This window comes from Bubalus kerabau, chromosome X (genome assembly GCF_029407905.1).
Source record: "Bubalus kerabau isolate K-KA32 ecotype Philippines breed swamp buffalo chromosome X, PCC_UOA_SB_1v2, whole genome shotgun sequence".
Classification (NCBI taxonomy): Eukaryota; Metazoa; Chordata; class Mammalia; order Artiodactyla; family Bovidae; genus Bubalus; species Bubalus kerabau.
The window spans coordinates 47,729,586-47,747,669 of NC_073647.1; the positions used below are offsets into that span (position 1 = coordinate 47,729,586).

The window sequence follows — 18,084 nt, forward strand, 5'->3', positions numbered from 1 at the left end:
GAGCAAGTTCTAAGATTCAGGCAATTCTGACTCCTTTAACAGCTCATTCTAAAAATCAGCTCACTACAGAAAGAAACACTTCTTTTCAAACTGCTCCCTCAGGCTGTCTGTTCATTCATCCCCACCTCTTTCTCCATCTCACACACATGCACACACACACACACACACACAAACTTACACACACACACATCGTTGCTGTGCATGCTCCTTATCTATCATGTTAAGGAAATATCTTTTGCTGTTCCATTTTGAGACACGTTAAGAACTTGTGTTCAAAGCATTCTCCCTATAGCCTTCAGTTCATTTCATTTGTTCAGTTGTGTCCGACTGTGTGCAACCCCATGGACTGCAGCACACCAGGATTCCTTGTCCATCACCAACTCCCAGAGCTTGCTGAAACTCAAGACCATTGAATCCCCGATGCCATCCAAACATCTCATCCTCTCTTATCCTCTACTCCTTGGCCTTCATTCCTTCCTAGCATCAGGATCTTTTCCAATGAGACAGTTCTTTGCATCAGGTGGACAAAGAAGTGGAGTTGCTGCTTCAGCGTCAGTCTTTCTAGTGAATAATCAGGACTGATATCACACGTCCATGGAGTGGTGGCTGCATGGGCTCAGGAGGGACTAGAGCAGCTACTCCACGTTCAAGGTCAGGAGTGGTGTCAGTGAGGAGATATACCTCGTCCAAGGTAAGTTGCAGTGGCAGCGCTTTGATGGACCAGCCATGAAGTGATACCCCACGTCCAAGTAAGAGAAACACACGTAAGACGGTAGGTGTTGAAAGACGACAACAGAGGGCAGATGCACGGAAGCCATAATCACAGAAATCTAGTCAATCTAATCACATTAGAACCACAGCCTTGTCTAACTCAATGAAACTAAGCCAGGCCCTGTGGGGCCTCTCAAGTTGGGCGGGTAATGGTGGAGAGGTCTGAAAGAATGTGGTCCACTGGAGAAGGGAAGGGCAATCCACTTCAGTATTCTTGCCTTGAGATCCGCAAAAACAGTATGAAAAGACAAAACAATAGGATACTGAAAGAGGAACTCCCCATGTCAGTAGGTGCCCGATATGCTACTGGAGATTGATGGAGAAATAACTCCAGAAAGAATGAAGGGTTTGAGCCAAAGCAAAAACAATACCCAGTTGTGGATGTGTCTGGTGACAGAAGAAAGGTCCAATGCTATAAGGAGCAATATAGCATAGGAACCTGGAATGTTAAGTCCATGAATCAAGGCTAATTGCATGTGGTCAAACAGGAGATGGCGAGATTGAACATCAACATTCTAAGAATCAGTGAACTAAAATGTAATGGAATGGGTGAATTTAACTCAGATGACCATTATATCTAGTATGGCGGACAGAAATCCCTCAGAAGAAATGGAGTATCCATCATGGTCAACAAAAGAGTCCAAAATGCAGTAGCTGGATGCAATCTCAAAAACTATAGAATGATCTCTGTTCGTTTCAAAGGCAAACCATTCAATATCACAGTAATCCAAGTCTATGTCCCAACAATCAATGGAAAAGAAGCTGAAGTTGAACGGTTCTATGAAGACTGAAAAGACCTTTTAGAACTAACACCCAAAAAAGATGTCCTTTGCATTATAGTGGACTGGAATGCAAAAGTAGGAAGTCAAGAAACACCCGGAGTAACAGGAAAATTTGGCTCTGGAGTATGGAATGAAGCAGGGCAAAGGCTAATAGAGTTTTGCTAAGATAACACCCTGGTCATAGCAAACACCGTCTTCCAACAATAGAAGAAAAGACTCGACCCATGGACATCACCAGATGATCAACACTGAAATCATATTGATCATATCGTTTGCAGCCAAAGATGGAGAAGCTCTATAAAGTCAGCAAAACAAGACAGGGAGCTGACTGTGGCTCAGATCATGAGCTCCTTATTGCCAAATTCAGATGTAAATTTAAGAATGTAGGGAAAACCACTAGAAAATTCAGGTATGACATAAATCCAGTCCTTTATGATTATACAGTGGAAGTGAGAAATAGATTTAAGGGATTAGACCGGACAAATAGAGTGCCTGATAAAGTATGGACGGAGGTTCATGACATTGTACAGGAGACAGGGATCAAGAACATCCCCATGGAAAAGAAATGCCAAAAAGCAAAAGGGCTGTCTGGGTAGGCCTTACAAATAGTTGTGAAAAGAAAAGAAGTGAAAAGCACAGGAGACAAAGAAAAATATAAGCATGTGAATCCAGAGTTCCAAAAATAGCAAGAAGAGATAAGAAAGCCTTCCTCAGTGATCAATGCAAAGAAGTAGAGGAAAACAACGGAATGGGAAAGACTAGATATCTCTTCAAGAAAATTTGAGATAGCAAGGGAGCATTTCATGCAAAGATGGGCTCGATAAAGGACAGAAATGCTATGGACCTAACAGAAGCAGAAGATATTAAAAAGAGGCGCAAATAGTACCCAGAAGAACTGTACACACAAAAAAAAAATCTTCATGACCCAGATAATCATGATTTTGTGATCACACACCTCGGGCCAGACATCCTGGAATGTGAAGTCAAGTGGGCCTTAGAAGCATCACTAGGAATAAAGCTAGTGGAGGTGATGAAATTCCAATCGAGCTATTTCACAACCTGAAAGATGATACAGTGAAAGTGCTGCACTCAATATGCCAGCTAATTTGGAAAACTCAACAGTGGCCACAGGACTGGAAAAAGTCAATTTTTACTCCAATTCCTAAGAAAGACAACGCCAAAGAATGCTCAAACTACCGCACAATTGCACGCATCTCACATGCCATTAGAGTAATTCTTAAAATTCTCCAAAGCAGGCTTCAGCAATATGTGAACCATGAACTTCCAGATGTTCAAGCTGGTTATAGAAAAGGCAGAGGAATCAGAGATCAAATTGCCAACATCCGCTGGATCATGGAAAAAGCAAGAGAGTTCCATAAAAAATATCTATTTCTGCTTTATTGACTATGCCAAAGCCTTTGACTGTGTGGATCACAGTAAACGGTGGAAAATTCTGAAAGAGATGGGAATACCAGACCATCTGTCCAGCCTCTTGAGAAACCTCTATGCGCGTCAGGAAGCAACAGCTAGAACTGGACAAGGAACAACAGACTGGTTCCAAGTAGGAAAAAGAGTACATCAAGGCTGTATATTGTCACTTTGCTTATTTAATTTATATGCAGAGTGCATCATGAGAAACGCTAGGCTAGAGGAAGCACAAGCTGGAATCAACATTGCCGGGAGAAGTATCAATAAGCTCAGATATGCAGAAGACACCAACGTTATGGCAGAAAGTGAAGAAGTAAAGAGCCTCTTGATGAAAGTGAAAGAAGAGAGTGAAAAAGTTGGCTTAAAGCTCAACATTCAAAAAGCGAAGATCATGGCATCTGGTCCCATCATTTCATGGGAAGAAGATGGGGAAACAGTGGCTGAGTTTATTTTTCTGGTCTCCAAAATCTCTGCAGATGGTGACTGCAGCCATGAAAGTAAAGGAAGCTTAGTCCGTGGAAGTTGAGTTATGAGCAGACAAACAGCATATTAAAAATCAGAGAGTCTGTGGGAGAAGGTGGGGTGATTTGGGAGAATGGCGTTGAAACATGTACAATATCATATATGAAACAAATCGCCAGTCCAGGTTCGATGCATGATACAGGATGCTTGCTGCTGGTGCACTGGGATGACCCAGAGGGATGGTACGGGGAGGGAGGTGGGAGGCGGGTACAGGATGGGGAACACATGTACAACTGTGGCAGGTTCATGTTGAGGTATGGCAAAACTAATACCATATGTAAAGTAATTAACCTTCCATTAAATTAAATAAATTTATATTAAAAATAAAAAAAAAACCCAGAGACATGACTTTGGCAACAAAGGTCTGTCTAGTCAAGGCTATGGTATTTCCAGTGGTTAGGTATGGATTGAGAGTTGGAGTATAAAAAAGCTGAGTGCCAAAAATTTATCCTTTTGAACTGTGGTGTTGGAGAAGACTTGAGAGTTCCTTGGATTGAAAGGCGATCCAACCAATCCATCGTAAAGGATATCAGTCCTGAGTGTTCATAGGAAAGACTGATGTTGAAACTGAAACTCCAATATTTTGGCCACCTGATGCGAAGAGCTGACTCATTGGTAAAGACCCTGATGCTGGGAAATATTGACGGAGGAGGAGAAGGGGATGACAGAGGAAGAGATGGTTAGATGGCATCACCAACTCAGTGGACATGGGTTTGGGTGGACTCCTCGAGTTGGTGATAGACAGGGAGGCCTGGGGTGGTGCGATTCATGGTGTTGCAAAGAATCAGACACGACTGACAAACTGAACTGACTTCCTCTCAGTCTTTCAGTGGAGACCAGTCCTTCTGTCTTCCCGTTTTTCTCTGCCTCTCTGCATTTAAGTACATCAATTATCTATTATGGTCTTGAAGGGGTGATCTTGTGGGGGAGCATCACTGTACAGTCTGTACCATCATCAGAGGGGGGTGGGGGTGAGGATGGGGCTGGATTTGATGGACCACAAGTCACATCTTGCCTTAGGGTGTGCCAGCACCTATGGCTGGGAAGTTCAGTGGTACCAGGTCTGAAGCCAGATGTGAGGCAGAGACTTCCTTTTCCTCATTGGCTTTCACTGTCCTATTGGGGGCAGGGTGGGATCCCAAGTTTCTGGAGCAGAAGCCCTGAATGTCAGGCCAGATCTGGCTGTGTCTCCTCAGGTATGTACACTCCCCTCTCCCAGCACTGCAACCCTTGCCACAGAGGGACAAGAGGAGCATGTTCTGGTTAGAAAAATAACAAAAGGAGCAAATCTCTAGGCTGGCTGCTTACAGAGATCCAGGCTACCTCCAACGTGACACCTGTGCCATCACCATCAGTAGCGTCTCCTGCCCTGCTTAAACATACCTTCTGGTCTGAGACCTCTTGTTCCCTCACAGCTGTTCACTACCCTGCAAGTCCCCATAGGGGAGGGTACAGGCCGTGCCAGGGGAAAGGGGGCACTACAAGAAAGCCCCAAGAGGACCACCCACCCTGTGGGTGGTGGCCTGTGGGGGCCTCACAGTGTCCACCCCTCCTACCAGCACAGAAGTCCCAAGTCTGTGCCACAATCTACTCCCGAGTTGTCCCTCCATTTCTCTCACAGGGGCTCCAGGAACCAGCAGGGGAAGGCAGATGTCTGAGGCCCGAGTCCATAGGTCAGAGAGCTGAGGAGGTCCAGGCAGTGCCAAGAGTCAAGGTGAGTTGGCTACCCTGAGTGTGCACCAGGGACTCCACATCCCAGAACAGTGGGGACCCCAAAAGGCCCTAATCCTCCCCACCATGTCAGCCCCACAACCTCAAGCTGTGCTGACTGCACACTGGTGAGCCACCTCACGTCCTCCTTCAGGTAGCCAGGGGTTAGGCCGCTTAGGAGGAGCTCCTCTATGAGGCCTGAGAGCACCCCTCAAGGGGAGACTTGTAAGTGGCCTGAATCAGACTGCCCAGGCTGGGTTTCTCACCTGAGGACGCTCACAACCACCCTCTCCCGCAGGCTCAGGATCCCCATCTGTCCCCCTGCTTCACTCCTGTCTGCACGTCAACCCTGGTCATCATGCAAGGGATGCATGAGCTCTGCCAGCCTGAGAGAGTCTTTCAGGATCCAAGAAAGGAAGAGGGCCTGATGGAAGCACAGTTCATTTGGGGTGAGGAGAAGGAGGTGGAGGAGGAGGATGAAGAGGAGCAGAAGGTGGAGAAGGAGGAGGAGGACCAGCAGCAGGTGGAGGGAGGAGGAGCAACTAGAGGAAGGAGATGCAGCTACCTTCTCCTTCTCCCGGTCCGGGGTACCCTGGAGGAAGTGGCTGCTGCTGCAACACCCAGTCTCCCCCAGAGCCCTCTGGGTGTCTGGCCCACTCCCAATGCCAATGCCATGGCTGCTACTCCGGGAGCCAATATGAAGAGCATGGCCTCAGCAGGCAAGATGAAGTGCTAAGCACCTCACGTGACGAGGAAGATGCCAGATCCTGGCTCTGAGATGCCCTGCGGGTGAAGAAGAATGAGCTGGTGCAATTCCTGCTCAGCAGGTGTCTTGCCAAGGAGCTGATCACAAAGGCAGAAGTGCTGAACAGTGTGCTCAAAGATTACCAGGACCATTTCCTGGTGGTCTTCGGTCAAGCCTCAGAGTATTTGCAGCTGGTCTTTGGCTTGGAGGTGAAGGAGGTGGACCCCAGTGAGCACACCCATATCCTGGTCCCCTCCCTGGGCCTCACCCTCAGTGAGATGCTGAGCAATGGGCAGAGGTTGCCCAAGGCCAGCCTCCTGGTGGTGATCCTGTGCCTGATCGCTGTGGAGGACGGCCATACCCCTGAGGAGGAGATCTGGGGAGCACTCAGCAGGATGAGGGTGTGTCTCGGTAAGAACACTTCATCTATGGGGAGCCCAGGGAGCTGTTCACCCAAGTGTGGGTGCGGGAGGGGTACCTGGTGTACCAGCAGGTGCCTGATGAAGACCCTGCTTGCTACGAGTTCCTGTGGGGTCCCCAGGGCTATGTGGAGACCAGCAAGTTTAAACAGCTGGAATATCTGGACAGAGTTGGTTGAAGGGGTCCCAGCTCCTTCCAACCCCTCTGCAAACGCTGCGAGGGAGGAGGAAAGAGGACTCTGAACCAGAGCAGTAGCCAGGCTCCTTCCTGGCCCATGTCCAACAGCTTGTCCTAGGGGGCAGGAAAGCAGGCTGATTCTTCCCTTTGTTATTGAACAGGAAACAGTCAGCCTTCTAAGCAGTGAAGGTCCTGGCCCACTGGGGGAACCCGGTGTGTGGCATCTTTGTGTTCCTGTTCTCTACAATGACATGGAGGCTCATCTTTGTTTTCTTTAGGAATCTTTCAAATGTTATTCTTTTTTATAGAAGACAATGCATTCCAGTATCTAACAATGTCAATGACGTTGATCATCACACTATGTTTGTACTTAACCAGTTCAAGATGAAGAGTTTTCCTGTTCTGTGAGAGTAGGAACACTTCCATTTTATTCTGTGGTCCTGCACAAGATAACATGGAAATAGAATTAGAATGATTTTGGAAATATGAATTTATTTAACAGTGATATAGTTGGTGGAAAAATTAGAAAATAAAAAGTGATAGTAGTGAATTCTTGCTTCTTAAACATTGGGTGTGTTTATTTAGTACAGCTAAGGGATCTCAGTTTATGTGGATTTTCCTGGGTTATCAAAAGAAGTAGCAATTCATCTGAGTCAAGCAGCCCCCTCCTCACTGGCACATTTATTGAAAAGACCTTTATGGAGCCTCTGCTCCATGAAAGGCCCTGTGTTAGCAGTGGGGACACTGGGAGAAGCAGGACACTCCCATACCTAGAGCGATGGTCTAGGAGCCACAGTCACATGAGGTGCCTCATGGGAGGGAGGGGAAATGGGACATTGCTGTAAGGTGTCCTTTTGGCTCTTGAATAAAGCCCAGAGAGATCTCTTTTTGGGGCAGCATGGAAGGGGTCCTAGCTCTTGTCACTTTGCTGCTGACCACAAGGATGGCACAGGTGTTTTCTACCAATTATCTGCTAGGAATCCCGAAGAACACCCATCTCACTCCCTTGAAGTGATGCCCAGAAATCTATGGACTGACCCTCTCTTTCCTGGTCCTGAGGGGCCAGAACTCAAGATGTTAACTAGCTTTCAATTATTTTCATTGTAATTGGGCATTGTAATCAAAGACTCAACATTTATTGGTGGTGCAATGAAGGAAGGTAAGTGTTTGGATGCAAAACCACCTGGGACTCATGCAAAGAGTGGTTCCTGCTTCTGTTTTCTGGAGCTGCTGGGATCCTGCTGGAACACTCCTCCACACCAAATTTTACAGGTCCTCTAACTGGAAATGGGCCTTTCTGGATAGCCCATACAATGAAGAATCTGTTTGCATTGTGGGAGTCCTGGGTTCAATCCCTGGGTCAGGAAGATCCCCCTGGAGAAGGGCATGGCAACTCACTCCACTATTCTTGTCTGGAGAATTCCATGGACAGAGGATCCTGGCAATCTATAGTCAATGGAGTTGTAGAATCAGATATGACTGAGCCACTAACACTATGGTCCACTACAGTCTAAGTGGAAAAGTTTCTTAGTTTTATTTATGAAACATCCTGTTTGGCTAATTAGGAATTCCACATCCTATTGAGGTGCATATTCTCTAACCTTCCCTGGACCACAAAGTAGCCAACCCCATCCAGTGGACAGTGGAGAATTTTCTGGGGGCAACAGTGTGAAAGATTCCTGCTCTGTTATCACAGGGTCAACTGTTGCCAGGCCCTGCGAGCTCTGTCTCACCCCTTATGTCCATCCTGCAACCCAATACACGGGGCTCCTCACACCCGCTCGCCTCCCACATGAAGAGCTGAGGCCACGGGGCTTGGCCATCTTCCCAGGATCACGTGCTAGTGAGGGCCGCGGTGGGCTCAAAGCCCTGTTCTCTATTCCTCTGGAGCCCCCACCTTTCCCGCCCACCCCAGGCCACCACCTGACCTTGCAACTTCTCATACCTTCCTCTTCTCAGTGCTACACGATGCCTCTGAGGTGACAAAAATCAGGCCTGTGGAAGGAAGGGGACAAGGAGAATCAGAAGCCCTGTGGGGCTGCTCTGTGCCTTGCTGAGAACTGACTCTGCTCAGGGCCGGCATCTCTGTCCAGTCCCAGCGCCTCCAGCCTGAGGGTGGCGCCCTGTCCCTGCTGCTGCCATGGGGCCTCCTGCCCAACTGAACCTGCCAGGCTGACCAGCTCATCACTGAGCAGGAAGGAGGGAAAGCATGACTGTATGGTCCCAGTTCCCACTGGGATAAGACCCTACAGGAGGCTCCTCTGATATGGGAGGGAAGGGAACACAGGTGGATCCCTGAGGCTCCAGGTCTCCCAAGCTGCAGTGAGGGAGGGGAGCAGTTGGAGGGCCTTTGGGCTGGGGAAACCAGGGGGTGGAAACTAAGGACAGGGGCAGGAGAGTGAGGCAGAGAAAGGCAGGCCTTGGAAGTCAGGAGAGCTTGTGTGTGCACAACACAAGTGTCCCAAGCCACGGCTGACAAAGACCCCCTTGGTGACACACAAACACACTGCCAGGGTCTGGGTGCTTCCTGGAGGAGGGGGACCAGAAAAGGCAGCTCCCTCAGGACCCAGGGGGTGAAGAGGGGCCCAAAGCGTGGGAGGGAGCAAGAAAGACCAGCTAGTCAGGCTGCCCACAGATAACAGGACCTTCTGTCGCCTTCAGAGGAGCCACCAGGGGCCCCCACCAACGTTTATAGCCTCCAGAGTCATGTCCCAGTCAGATGAACTGGCTGGAAGCAAAGCTTTGTCAACCTGCTTTTAAGCAGAAAGGCCATGAAGAAACCCAAGTCGAAGCCTGAATCTCATCCATGCCGCCAGTCATTAGGCAGAAAGGCCTCTGGGAGAGCTTCTTCCACACCCTCTTAGCTCACCCCTTTCAGATACCAGGCTGCGGTCCTCACACAGGGAAAATGACCCTGCTACTGGCAGAACTGGGAGACAATGCCCTAGGGTCCTCAAATACGGGCCTTTCCAAGGTACCAGTCTGTTTCCTACACAGTGATTTTCAAGAACAGTGGCCCACAAATACCAGAGGACACGCATCTCCAAACCCACTGCTCTACTGCCCACATGTGGTAAAGACCAGTGACTCACTCAGGTTTCATCCAGTCCCACACCCGGATTCTCATACTTTTTCAAATACAGGTTGACAGGGCTTCCTTTGGTCACATCTAGCTCAACAAGTTAGACATGTTCCTTGGAGTGAGTGTGTAAAGGAGGGCCCTTGAAAAGCACCTAACCCATAAAATCATTCGATGGGCCTGCCATCTGGGTAACAGAGAACAGGTCCACAGTGGTGGTGGGGACAGGGGCAGGGGTGGGGAAGATCAGAGCTGGCCTTGGAGAGGACCAGTGAAGTGGCTGTTTTCAACAGAACTGGCTGTACCTTGAGCCCCCAATCAAGTCCTTCAAAGGGAAGGTACCCAAAGTGACCCAAATTGGACATGGATTGCCAGGACCAGGGGTAGCAGAAGCCCAACCACCCCACTGAGGACAGGAAACAGGGCTTTTGAAACAGCCTGCAGGGAGGCTCAATCTGAGGCTCTGGGAAGGGGATGGGAAAAGCACATGTGTTCCCAAAGTGAATACTCTAGGGCCACCAAAGTGGTGTTCATAGGAAAAATTGGAAACTGAAGACAACAGTCTATCATCTGCAGTGGGATGATACCTGTGTGTGGGCAGAGCTCGGGAGGCTGTGAGCTCAGCGGAGCACCTAGCTTTGCCCTCCCACACGACATCCTGGGGAATCTGTGTCTCAGGTGCTTGGGAACAGTCAAGTGGAATATGAGGTCGCTCCACTGTGCTCGAGCACAGCCCTACTATGGGGAGAGCTCAACCTGGGGGGCGGTGGGGGCAAGACAACAGGACTCTGGCTTTGGGGCCAACTGAGCGGGACCAACCAACCAGCAGCACCAGCCAGAAGACAACAAAGCTAGAAGAGGGGGAAGGATGGGGGAGCCACCAACTCAGGTAAGGGAAATCAGGCTGCTACGGACCCCATCTTCTGGGAGGGACAGTCACCAGGGGCCCATCTGACTCCTGGGATCTCTCTTGGTGGTAGCAGACCTAGGACTCGCTAGGACCTGGCCCTTCAGCAGAAGCCAGCCACAGGCCTGTATGTTGTTAGTGAGGGGAGTGAAGTTAGGGACACATTTGTCAACCCAGCCAGGGCCTGGCCCCTGAAACAATGTGCCTGGCAGCAGAAGGGAGCCCTTGTAGGCAACCTGAAAATACTTTTTGGTACTGTCAGACAACAGCAAAGCTGGGGATCCCATCTCCATCCCCGGACACCCTCCCCCACACAGGTCCAGGGCTGCCTCTCCACATAGCCTCTGTGACATCATGAAACAGTTAAGGAAGCTGACCACTTAATTGGCTGCCTGTCCCATGACCCAGATTCTAGAATCTCCAGAGAGTATTTATGGGGCACCCCGACCATGGTCTGAGGCCCGTTTTCCCTGAGCACTTGCTGCTTGGATAGATAATGCTCCTTAGCTAGACTGGCTCCATGGCTAGTCAGAGTTCCCATGAGTCACGGGCAGCCCTGCTGATCCTATCAACTGACGGGGAGCCTGCAGCGGGGGACACCCGTGATTCCTCCCCAGATCCAACCCTGGATTCAGGGGAGGCTTTGGAGAAGAAGGGTGACCAGCCGAAGAGCCCAGATCCAGGCCTCCATGACAATCCAAGCCCACAGGGCCCGAACCAAGAAATGGCCAAAGAGGAAGAGAACAACGCCATCCTTGGGCTGTCCTTCCCCAGGAAGCTCTGGAGGATTGTGGAGGATGCAGCCTTCACCTCTGTGCACTGGAACGATGAGGGAGATACAGTGGTCATCGAGGCAGATCTCTTCCAGATAGAGGTACTCCAGCGCAGAGGCATGGACCAGATCTTTGAGACAGACAGCATCAAGAGCTTCATCCGTGAACTGAACCTGTACGGGTTCAGGAAAGTCCGCCCTTCGAGTCACTCTGCAGGGAAGAAGCTCCTGGTAACGTAGAAAGCCCTTTTGGGGAGACTAGACTAGATGACCTGAGTGCTGGACGGGTTTCATTTCCCAGGAGAATGTTGTTCTCATGAGAGGGTGGTTAAGGAAAGAAGAGAAAGCAGGATCTGTTGTGTTCCACCACCCCTCTTAGACAGGATCCATGGGGGTGACTCCAGACACTGAGTGGCCACTTGATGTCAGGGAGGGCCAGTAACACCTCAAGTGAAGACGGCCCTGGGCGAGCCCTAGGAAGTGACATGCTAGGGCCTCATAAGCTGCCAGGAATGAAGAGATCTTGTCTTCATACTTAGGCATGGCCCGGACTGTTGTGGGGAGGAGGGTGGTGAGGAAGGGCTCTTCTCCCCTCTCATGCCTAAAGTGATTCATTTCCTTTCAGATCTATCAAAACTCCAATTTTCAGAGAGACAAGCCTCTGCTTCTGCAGAACATCCAGAGGAGAGGCAACCCCAGAACAACTTCTCAGCCTGCCCCTGGCACAACAACAACTCCAAAGAGAAAGAAGCGAGTGGTGGCAACCAGACACTCTCCTCAATTCCACCACAACGAGTTCACCCAAAAGGCTGGCAACAAAGTCCAGAAGGGGATGCCAACTGCTCGCAGAACCCCCAGCCAGTGCTCATTTGTGTTTCCTGACCTTTGGTCTGTGGGCAGTGTAGCCAAGTGGGCTGGGGGAAACCATCTCCCCAATGAGCAGGGTGGCCCCAGCAGGGCGGCTGGAGAGGGCACATCCAGCAATGCCATATCTGTGCCCTCGGCTACTGCTGAAAGGGACAGCCCAGGGAAACTGCCCGAGAGCCCCCCAGTGTACCCAGAACACGAATCGGTGATGACTTTGTACAACACCTGTTACTCCATCCTGATGGCGGGCCTTTTAGTCATGGAACCAGATGAGGCCCCTGAAGCGGAGGATGAGCAGGGAGAATCCTCAGATTATAAGTGTGTCCTCTGTGAGCAGCTCAAGAAGAAGCCCAATCCCTGAGCTGCCAGATCCCTAGGGACACTCAAAAGCACTCTCTTATAATTAAAAATAGATTTCTGTCTCTAATAAAGTCAAGCAAAACTCCTTTGGAGTAAATAAACAATCAAACGAGAACTACTGTGTTCTTTCTATCTGTCCATTGTATTCACACATGGAACAGGGTGAGCTCGAAGAGGCTGGAAGCCCATGCCCCAGGCAATCTTCAGTCTTGTCCCCATGGTCCATTTTCATCTGAAACAGCAGCATTTCACAGGCTCATCCAAGGGTCTGACCCATGAGCCGAGTGCTGAGGGGAACCCAGGATGGACTGGTCCCTGGGCCTTGCCTGCTGCTCAGCAGATGGCTCAGCTGGGCTCCTGACCTCGGGTGTGTCACCTTCCATGAGTCATACACCCTGCAGCAGAAGAGGCTCCTCAAGGATCCCCCAGTGATGCCACAAGTTTCTGATCAGCAGCTGAGCATCCCAGCTCCCTATCCAGGGGCCACCTCAAGAGGCTCACTGGAAAGCAGGGTCACCCCAGCCACTAAGTGCCTCGCAAACATATTACCCCAAAGCCAAAGACAAGTACAAGGTTTCCACAAGGTGAACACCAGCCCTTGTCACTCTGCCCTCACGGCTGTATTTAGAAGCCTATCTTTGGATGTGAGGCGGCCAGGCACTGCGTCCAACACACATAATTTGAGAGCCAAGGAACACTTTACAGTAGGACAAGTGTCACACGCAAGGACAAACCACGGCCTGTTTCTGGCCTGCAGGCCTCTCTGCCTGCTTATGCTCAGCCCCGCCCCCGGCCTTCCCCCATCACCCCCTGGACACTGTTCCAACATTAAGAATTTGGACCAGAACAGAGAGGGAAAAACACTAACCAGTTTCCTAACAACACATTTCTCTCAACCACCCAGACTCAGCAGGCCCAAAATGAATGGCAACACCATCAATTCGTAGAGCTCAGAGCCCTGGAGTTTCTCCCTGAGTCCAGAGCAGCATCATGCAAGGGGAGTCCCTGCCCCTAGCCCCGCACCAACTGGGCACTGCAGTGCAGGGCCAATTCAGACACAACCAGATGGGCAAGTCCAGAGCATGGTACTGACTGCATGGTATTACCATGTGCTGGTCTCTTGGTCACTTTCCTCTCGAAAGCCCAGTCTGGACAGGCCTCCTGCCCAAAGGGGATCAGGTGCTGGGCGATGTCCACCTGGAAGATGTCCTTCCTGCCTCTCCCAGGGACGGGCTGCAGCAGCCAGCGGGGGTTGGCCAGCGCAGTCATGTACTTCTGTCGCAGGTTGGGTAGCAGGGCTTGATTCTCCAGCTCCTGCACCTGGTTGGGACCTAGGTTTTCTAGGCACAGCAAAGTGCCCCCAATGACCACAAGACCTGCGTGCAAAGACAGGACACAGAATGAGAACAAGGTCATTCAAAGTTGCACCTTCTTGAGACTAAGACTGTATCATAGAGGGAACCTGAGGTGAACTGGGTCCTCTGGCTGAGGGCTCACCTCGGCAAAGGGAACTCGGGGCGAGGCCAAGCGAGGAAGGGAGTGAAATGAAAGGGAGGGGCCTGGTGCTCCAGGAACCCACCAGGACACGGGCAGCTTTCAGTCTGCCCACTGCAGGCCACAGGGACAGAGCATGAGGTCCCCAGCGGGGGCCAGCAGACATCAGGTCCCCAAGGGATTTACCAGCAGACAGGTGTTGCTGTGGGGCCTCACTCCTGGGGAGTCAGGGGACTTGCTCAGGCCCAGTTTCAGGCGATGTGGGGATGGAACCCAGGCTGGGTGCTTTACTGCTTCTCATGGTCTCTGCCAGGCACACAGACACACATGTGGGGACACACACATACACACAGACAAGTGCCATGTGCAGTCCTGGACGCGCCACTGCCTCAAGCACAAACGGGGACTGAGGCCCAGAGTGGTGATCAGGCACCTTGTGCCACCAGTTCCCAGCCCATGGACCCTTGTTGTCCCTCTGAAGAAACCTCAGCCCCCACACCCAACCCCGGCAACCAGTTCAACAGAAAACAAACAAGTACTACCCAGCTGAGATCCAGGGCAGTGCCAGGGCCCATGTGGGCAGCAGGGGACAGGGTGTCACTTTCCCACAGTCACTCCATGGCCGAACTTTTCCCCAGCAAGGCCTGGATCTGGGTGGGGCTCATTCTGAGCCTCCGCTCCAGCAGCTCCCACTAGCCCGAGTCTTTCCAGTCCTGGTACACCATGTGAATGGCCAGGGTACAGTGCCGGTGACCATGTAGCATGGGCCACCATGGCATCTCCAGGTTCTTGACACCATTTAAACCGAAACCCACATAAGGCTGTTTGAAGAATAGATAGCCGAACTTCATCTCCCAGGGCTCCTAGGGCTCCCAGGGCCTCATGTGGCTGCAGAAACACAAAACCACAAAGGTCAGGAGTGTGATTCAGTGGCCTGAAAGCTCACAGCCCTAGGCTGGACCTCAGCCCCACGAGCCCAAGCATCCTCCAAATCTGCTGACACAGAATGCAGGGGTCAGAGAGAGCTGGCTCATTCCATTCGTCTCCACACAGTCCACTGATAGGGCGGTGGTGACCCAAAGGACCCATCCATTACATGCAGTCTGTGGGGAGGTCAACAAGGACGGTGGGACAGTGCGACAGAGGCACAAGGTGAGTTCCAAGACAGAGAGCCCTGAAACCCTGCCAGCACTGAAGAGGGAGGGCAAGCCCCCTGGTTTCACAGCCCAGAGGGCTCTGGTCCTCTCCCAGCACAGACAGGCATTGTCCTGGGCTTGGCTTCCCCCACTCCCTGCCACCACCCCACCCTTCAGCTCCACAACCCCATCACTGCCCATGCTCTGCAGATCCCCCATCTTAGCACAGGGATGCTAAGGGCATATCCATGCTAACCAATCTGGACTCGGCCCTGGGGCACCCTGGACTTCAGATGGCCCTGCCAGGTGTCTTCCCCATGCCTTTAGGAGCCACCTTCCTCCTAGCCCTTCCCATACCACTGCCTCCACTGGCAGCAGATGCCTGGGCCCCTGCCCAGAGCCTCGAGAAAGAACCAAGGAGAACAGAAACTAATGGGATGGGTGCACTCCATGTCATTACCAGGGCCTGGGACGGCACCATTCAGGTATCACAGAATTCACACCTCAAATAATACACTAGGTTACCATCACCTCATTCAATGGCTGAGGTGGCACTGAGGCATAGACTGCAGGGGACCTGAACACACACATCTCCATTCGCACTTCTTTCCGTGTACCTGGATGGGGGTCCCCGTTCACTGGAGGGAGCTGGAGGCAGAGGAGCAGAGCCATGAGCCTGAACCTCTGCAGGGTCTCAGCACCTCGCAAGGGGCCTCCATTTCCACATGGCTATGAGGACAGGAACAAAGTCCCAGGGGCACCCAACCCAGGGCCTTTTGGGCCTTTCCTTCATTTGGCACAGCAGAGCCACAGTTCTCACAGGCCCACAAGGTCCCACATGATCTGGCTCCTACCCTACTGGCCTGCTCTCCTCGCCCCTGGATTCACCTCCGGTAGCCATGAAGGCCATCCTTCCATCCTTGGAACCTTCCAGTGTGTTCCTACCTCAGACCCTTTGCAGGGTGTGAGGACTCACATCGCACCTCAGTGTGACCTTACAGACAAAGGAAAGGTCTTCACAGAGCTGATGGGAGTCAAGTGAGCTCATTAGGATGGACCCTCCTCTAACAGCATGGCTGTCCCCATACAAAGGACATATTTAGAGACAGACAGGAACACGGGGAAACTGGGGTGAGGAGGAAGGCGGAGCTCTCCAAGCCTAGACACACCCACCAAGGCCAGCAATGCCCTGGAAGTGAGGGGGGAGAGATAGGACAGACTCCATAGCCCTCATGAGAGCCAACATCAGCTGACATCTTGACCTCGGCTGCCGAGCCTCCTGAACCAACACGGTTCCTAGTATGAGCCACCCGGTGCAATCCTGATGTGACTGCTGGCAAATGAAGCCAGAGGGTCAGGTCTGTCGGGACATCTCTCCACAGGGGAAAGGGGGGAGTGGGGGATGGCTTCTCCACTCCCGGCACCTCGAGCACACTCCTCCACATCTGCAAAATCCATGTGTCTGTTTTCACCCTTACACGGTGTCTGTTTACACCTCCCATTGTCGGGGGTCCCACAATTTACTGATGCTTCCCTCCTGATGGAAGGGAAGGGAAAACTCATTCTGCCAATATAGCCACTCCATGTGACCACACACTCACTGAAGAACCATGCAGGAAGCGGCCCAGTGCACATGGCACACACCCGAGGTGCTGACACATGCCAGCAAACGGCCTTCCACAAAGGCTTCTCCTGTTTCCACTCCACCAACCACAGGCAAGGGGGTCATGTCCTCATGCACTGCCTGGTCCCGAGCATCATCATTCGGTTGAATGTTTGCCCATGTGCTGGGTGACAAAGGGTTACACTGTTCATTGGGTCTGGCTTGGTTACAAGGCTGGCCCTTGGGACTTTGCCATTGCTATGTCTTCTACTAGGGTATGTGACTGGATTCCATGCTTGTCCAGTTTGTGCCTTTCAGTATCTCAGCAAACACAACCCCTTCCTCCTGAGAGCCTCTGAATCTCACCTGTGTGGGTGGAATCCCTGAGCAAGAAGTGGCTGCAAGCACTCCTACGGCTGGAAGCAGAAGGTGCCTGCTTGGTGGCCAGAGGAGAAAACACTCTTCTGTTTGCTTGACTGGGCATCTTCCCCTGCACGAGGACCAGAGGAACAGGGAGAAAGTCACCAGTGACAATACAGCAATCTTGGACAACAAGCCACCACCGTCTTCTCCTAACCGGGGGCCTCAGACAACGGGATGCCAGGAGGGCCCAACTCATGAGAAACACACGTGCAGGTTCCCTCAGGGTGGGTTCTGCTCATCACAGCAGCTGGCCTGTCCTCACCGGGCTGGGACAGGGACCCCACGATGTCTCAGTCTGCAGCACATAAACCCATACCCCAGGAGTGATTGTGATTTACAGCCCAGGAGACCCCGCCAAGAACAAGAGAAAATGACTCCTCCCCTCACACTGCCACTCTGGAAGGATCCGGGAGCTGCAACAGTCAGTGGGCCGCCCTCCATGGACTCCTGGTTGGGCCCCACCAGGAGGGGAACTGTGGACAAGCAGCTGAGCCCTGCAGGGTCGGGGAGGGGGGGGCAACTTCCAGCGGGAGGGTGGGGCTAGTGTTAGGTCATAGTCCAGGGGCGGGGTAAGAGGTTGGATGGCAGGTCTGGGGCATCTTCCCATGTGTCCCAGGGCATTGCTGGGATGCACATGTGGAAAGAAAGCAGTGGTGGGGCGGGGTACTGTGGCTGTAGAGGGGGCCAGAAGGTCCAGCTTGGCCTCCTGGCAGGTGCTCCTGGTCCCAGAGCCTGGAAACCCCTGCCTGGAGGTACCATCTACGCACAAGGCAGGTCCCGCCTTCCTGCAAGCAGAGCAAGTTGTGGGCACTTTGGGATGGTTGGGCTGCGGCCACCAGGCAGGACAGTGGTCCGCCACTAGGACCGAGACAGCTGACAGCACTGGCT

The 18,084-nt window shown here is 51.8% G+C and overlaps 1 protein-coding gene and 1 pseudogene across 1 annotated transcript; one reads left to right on the plus strand and one right to left on the minus strand.

Annotated features, from left to right (window-relative positions):
- Positions 1-11,061: 11,061 nt before the first annotated feature.
- LOC129639144 (heat shock transcription factor, X-linked member 3-like) lies at positions 11,062-12,541 on the plus strand. Its single transcript, XM_055564087.1, has 2 exons — positions 11,062-11,544; positions 11,939-12,541. Exons 1-2 carry the CDS (start codon positions 11,062-11,064, stop codon positions 12,539-12,541), a joined length of 1,086 nt encoding a protein of 361 aa, XP_055420062.1.
- A 1,010-nt stretch (positions 12,542-13,551) lies between these two features.
- Positions 13,552-14,885, minus strand: LOC129639992 (EOLA-like protein; annotated as a pseudogene).
- Between the last annotated feature and the right edge of the window lie 3,199 nt (positions 14,886-18,084).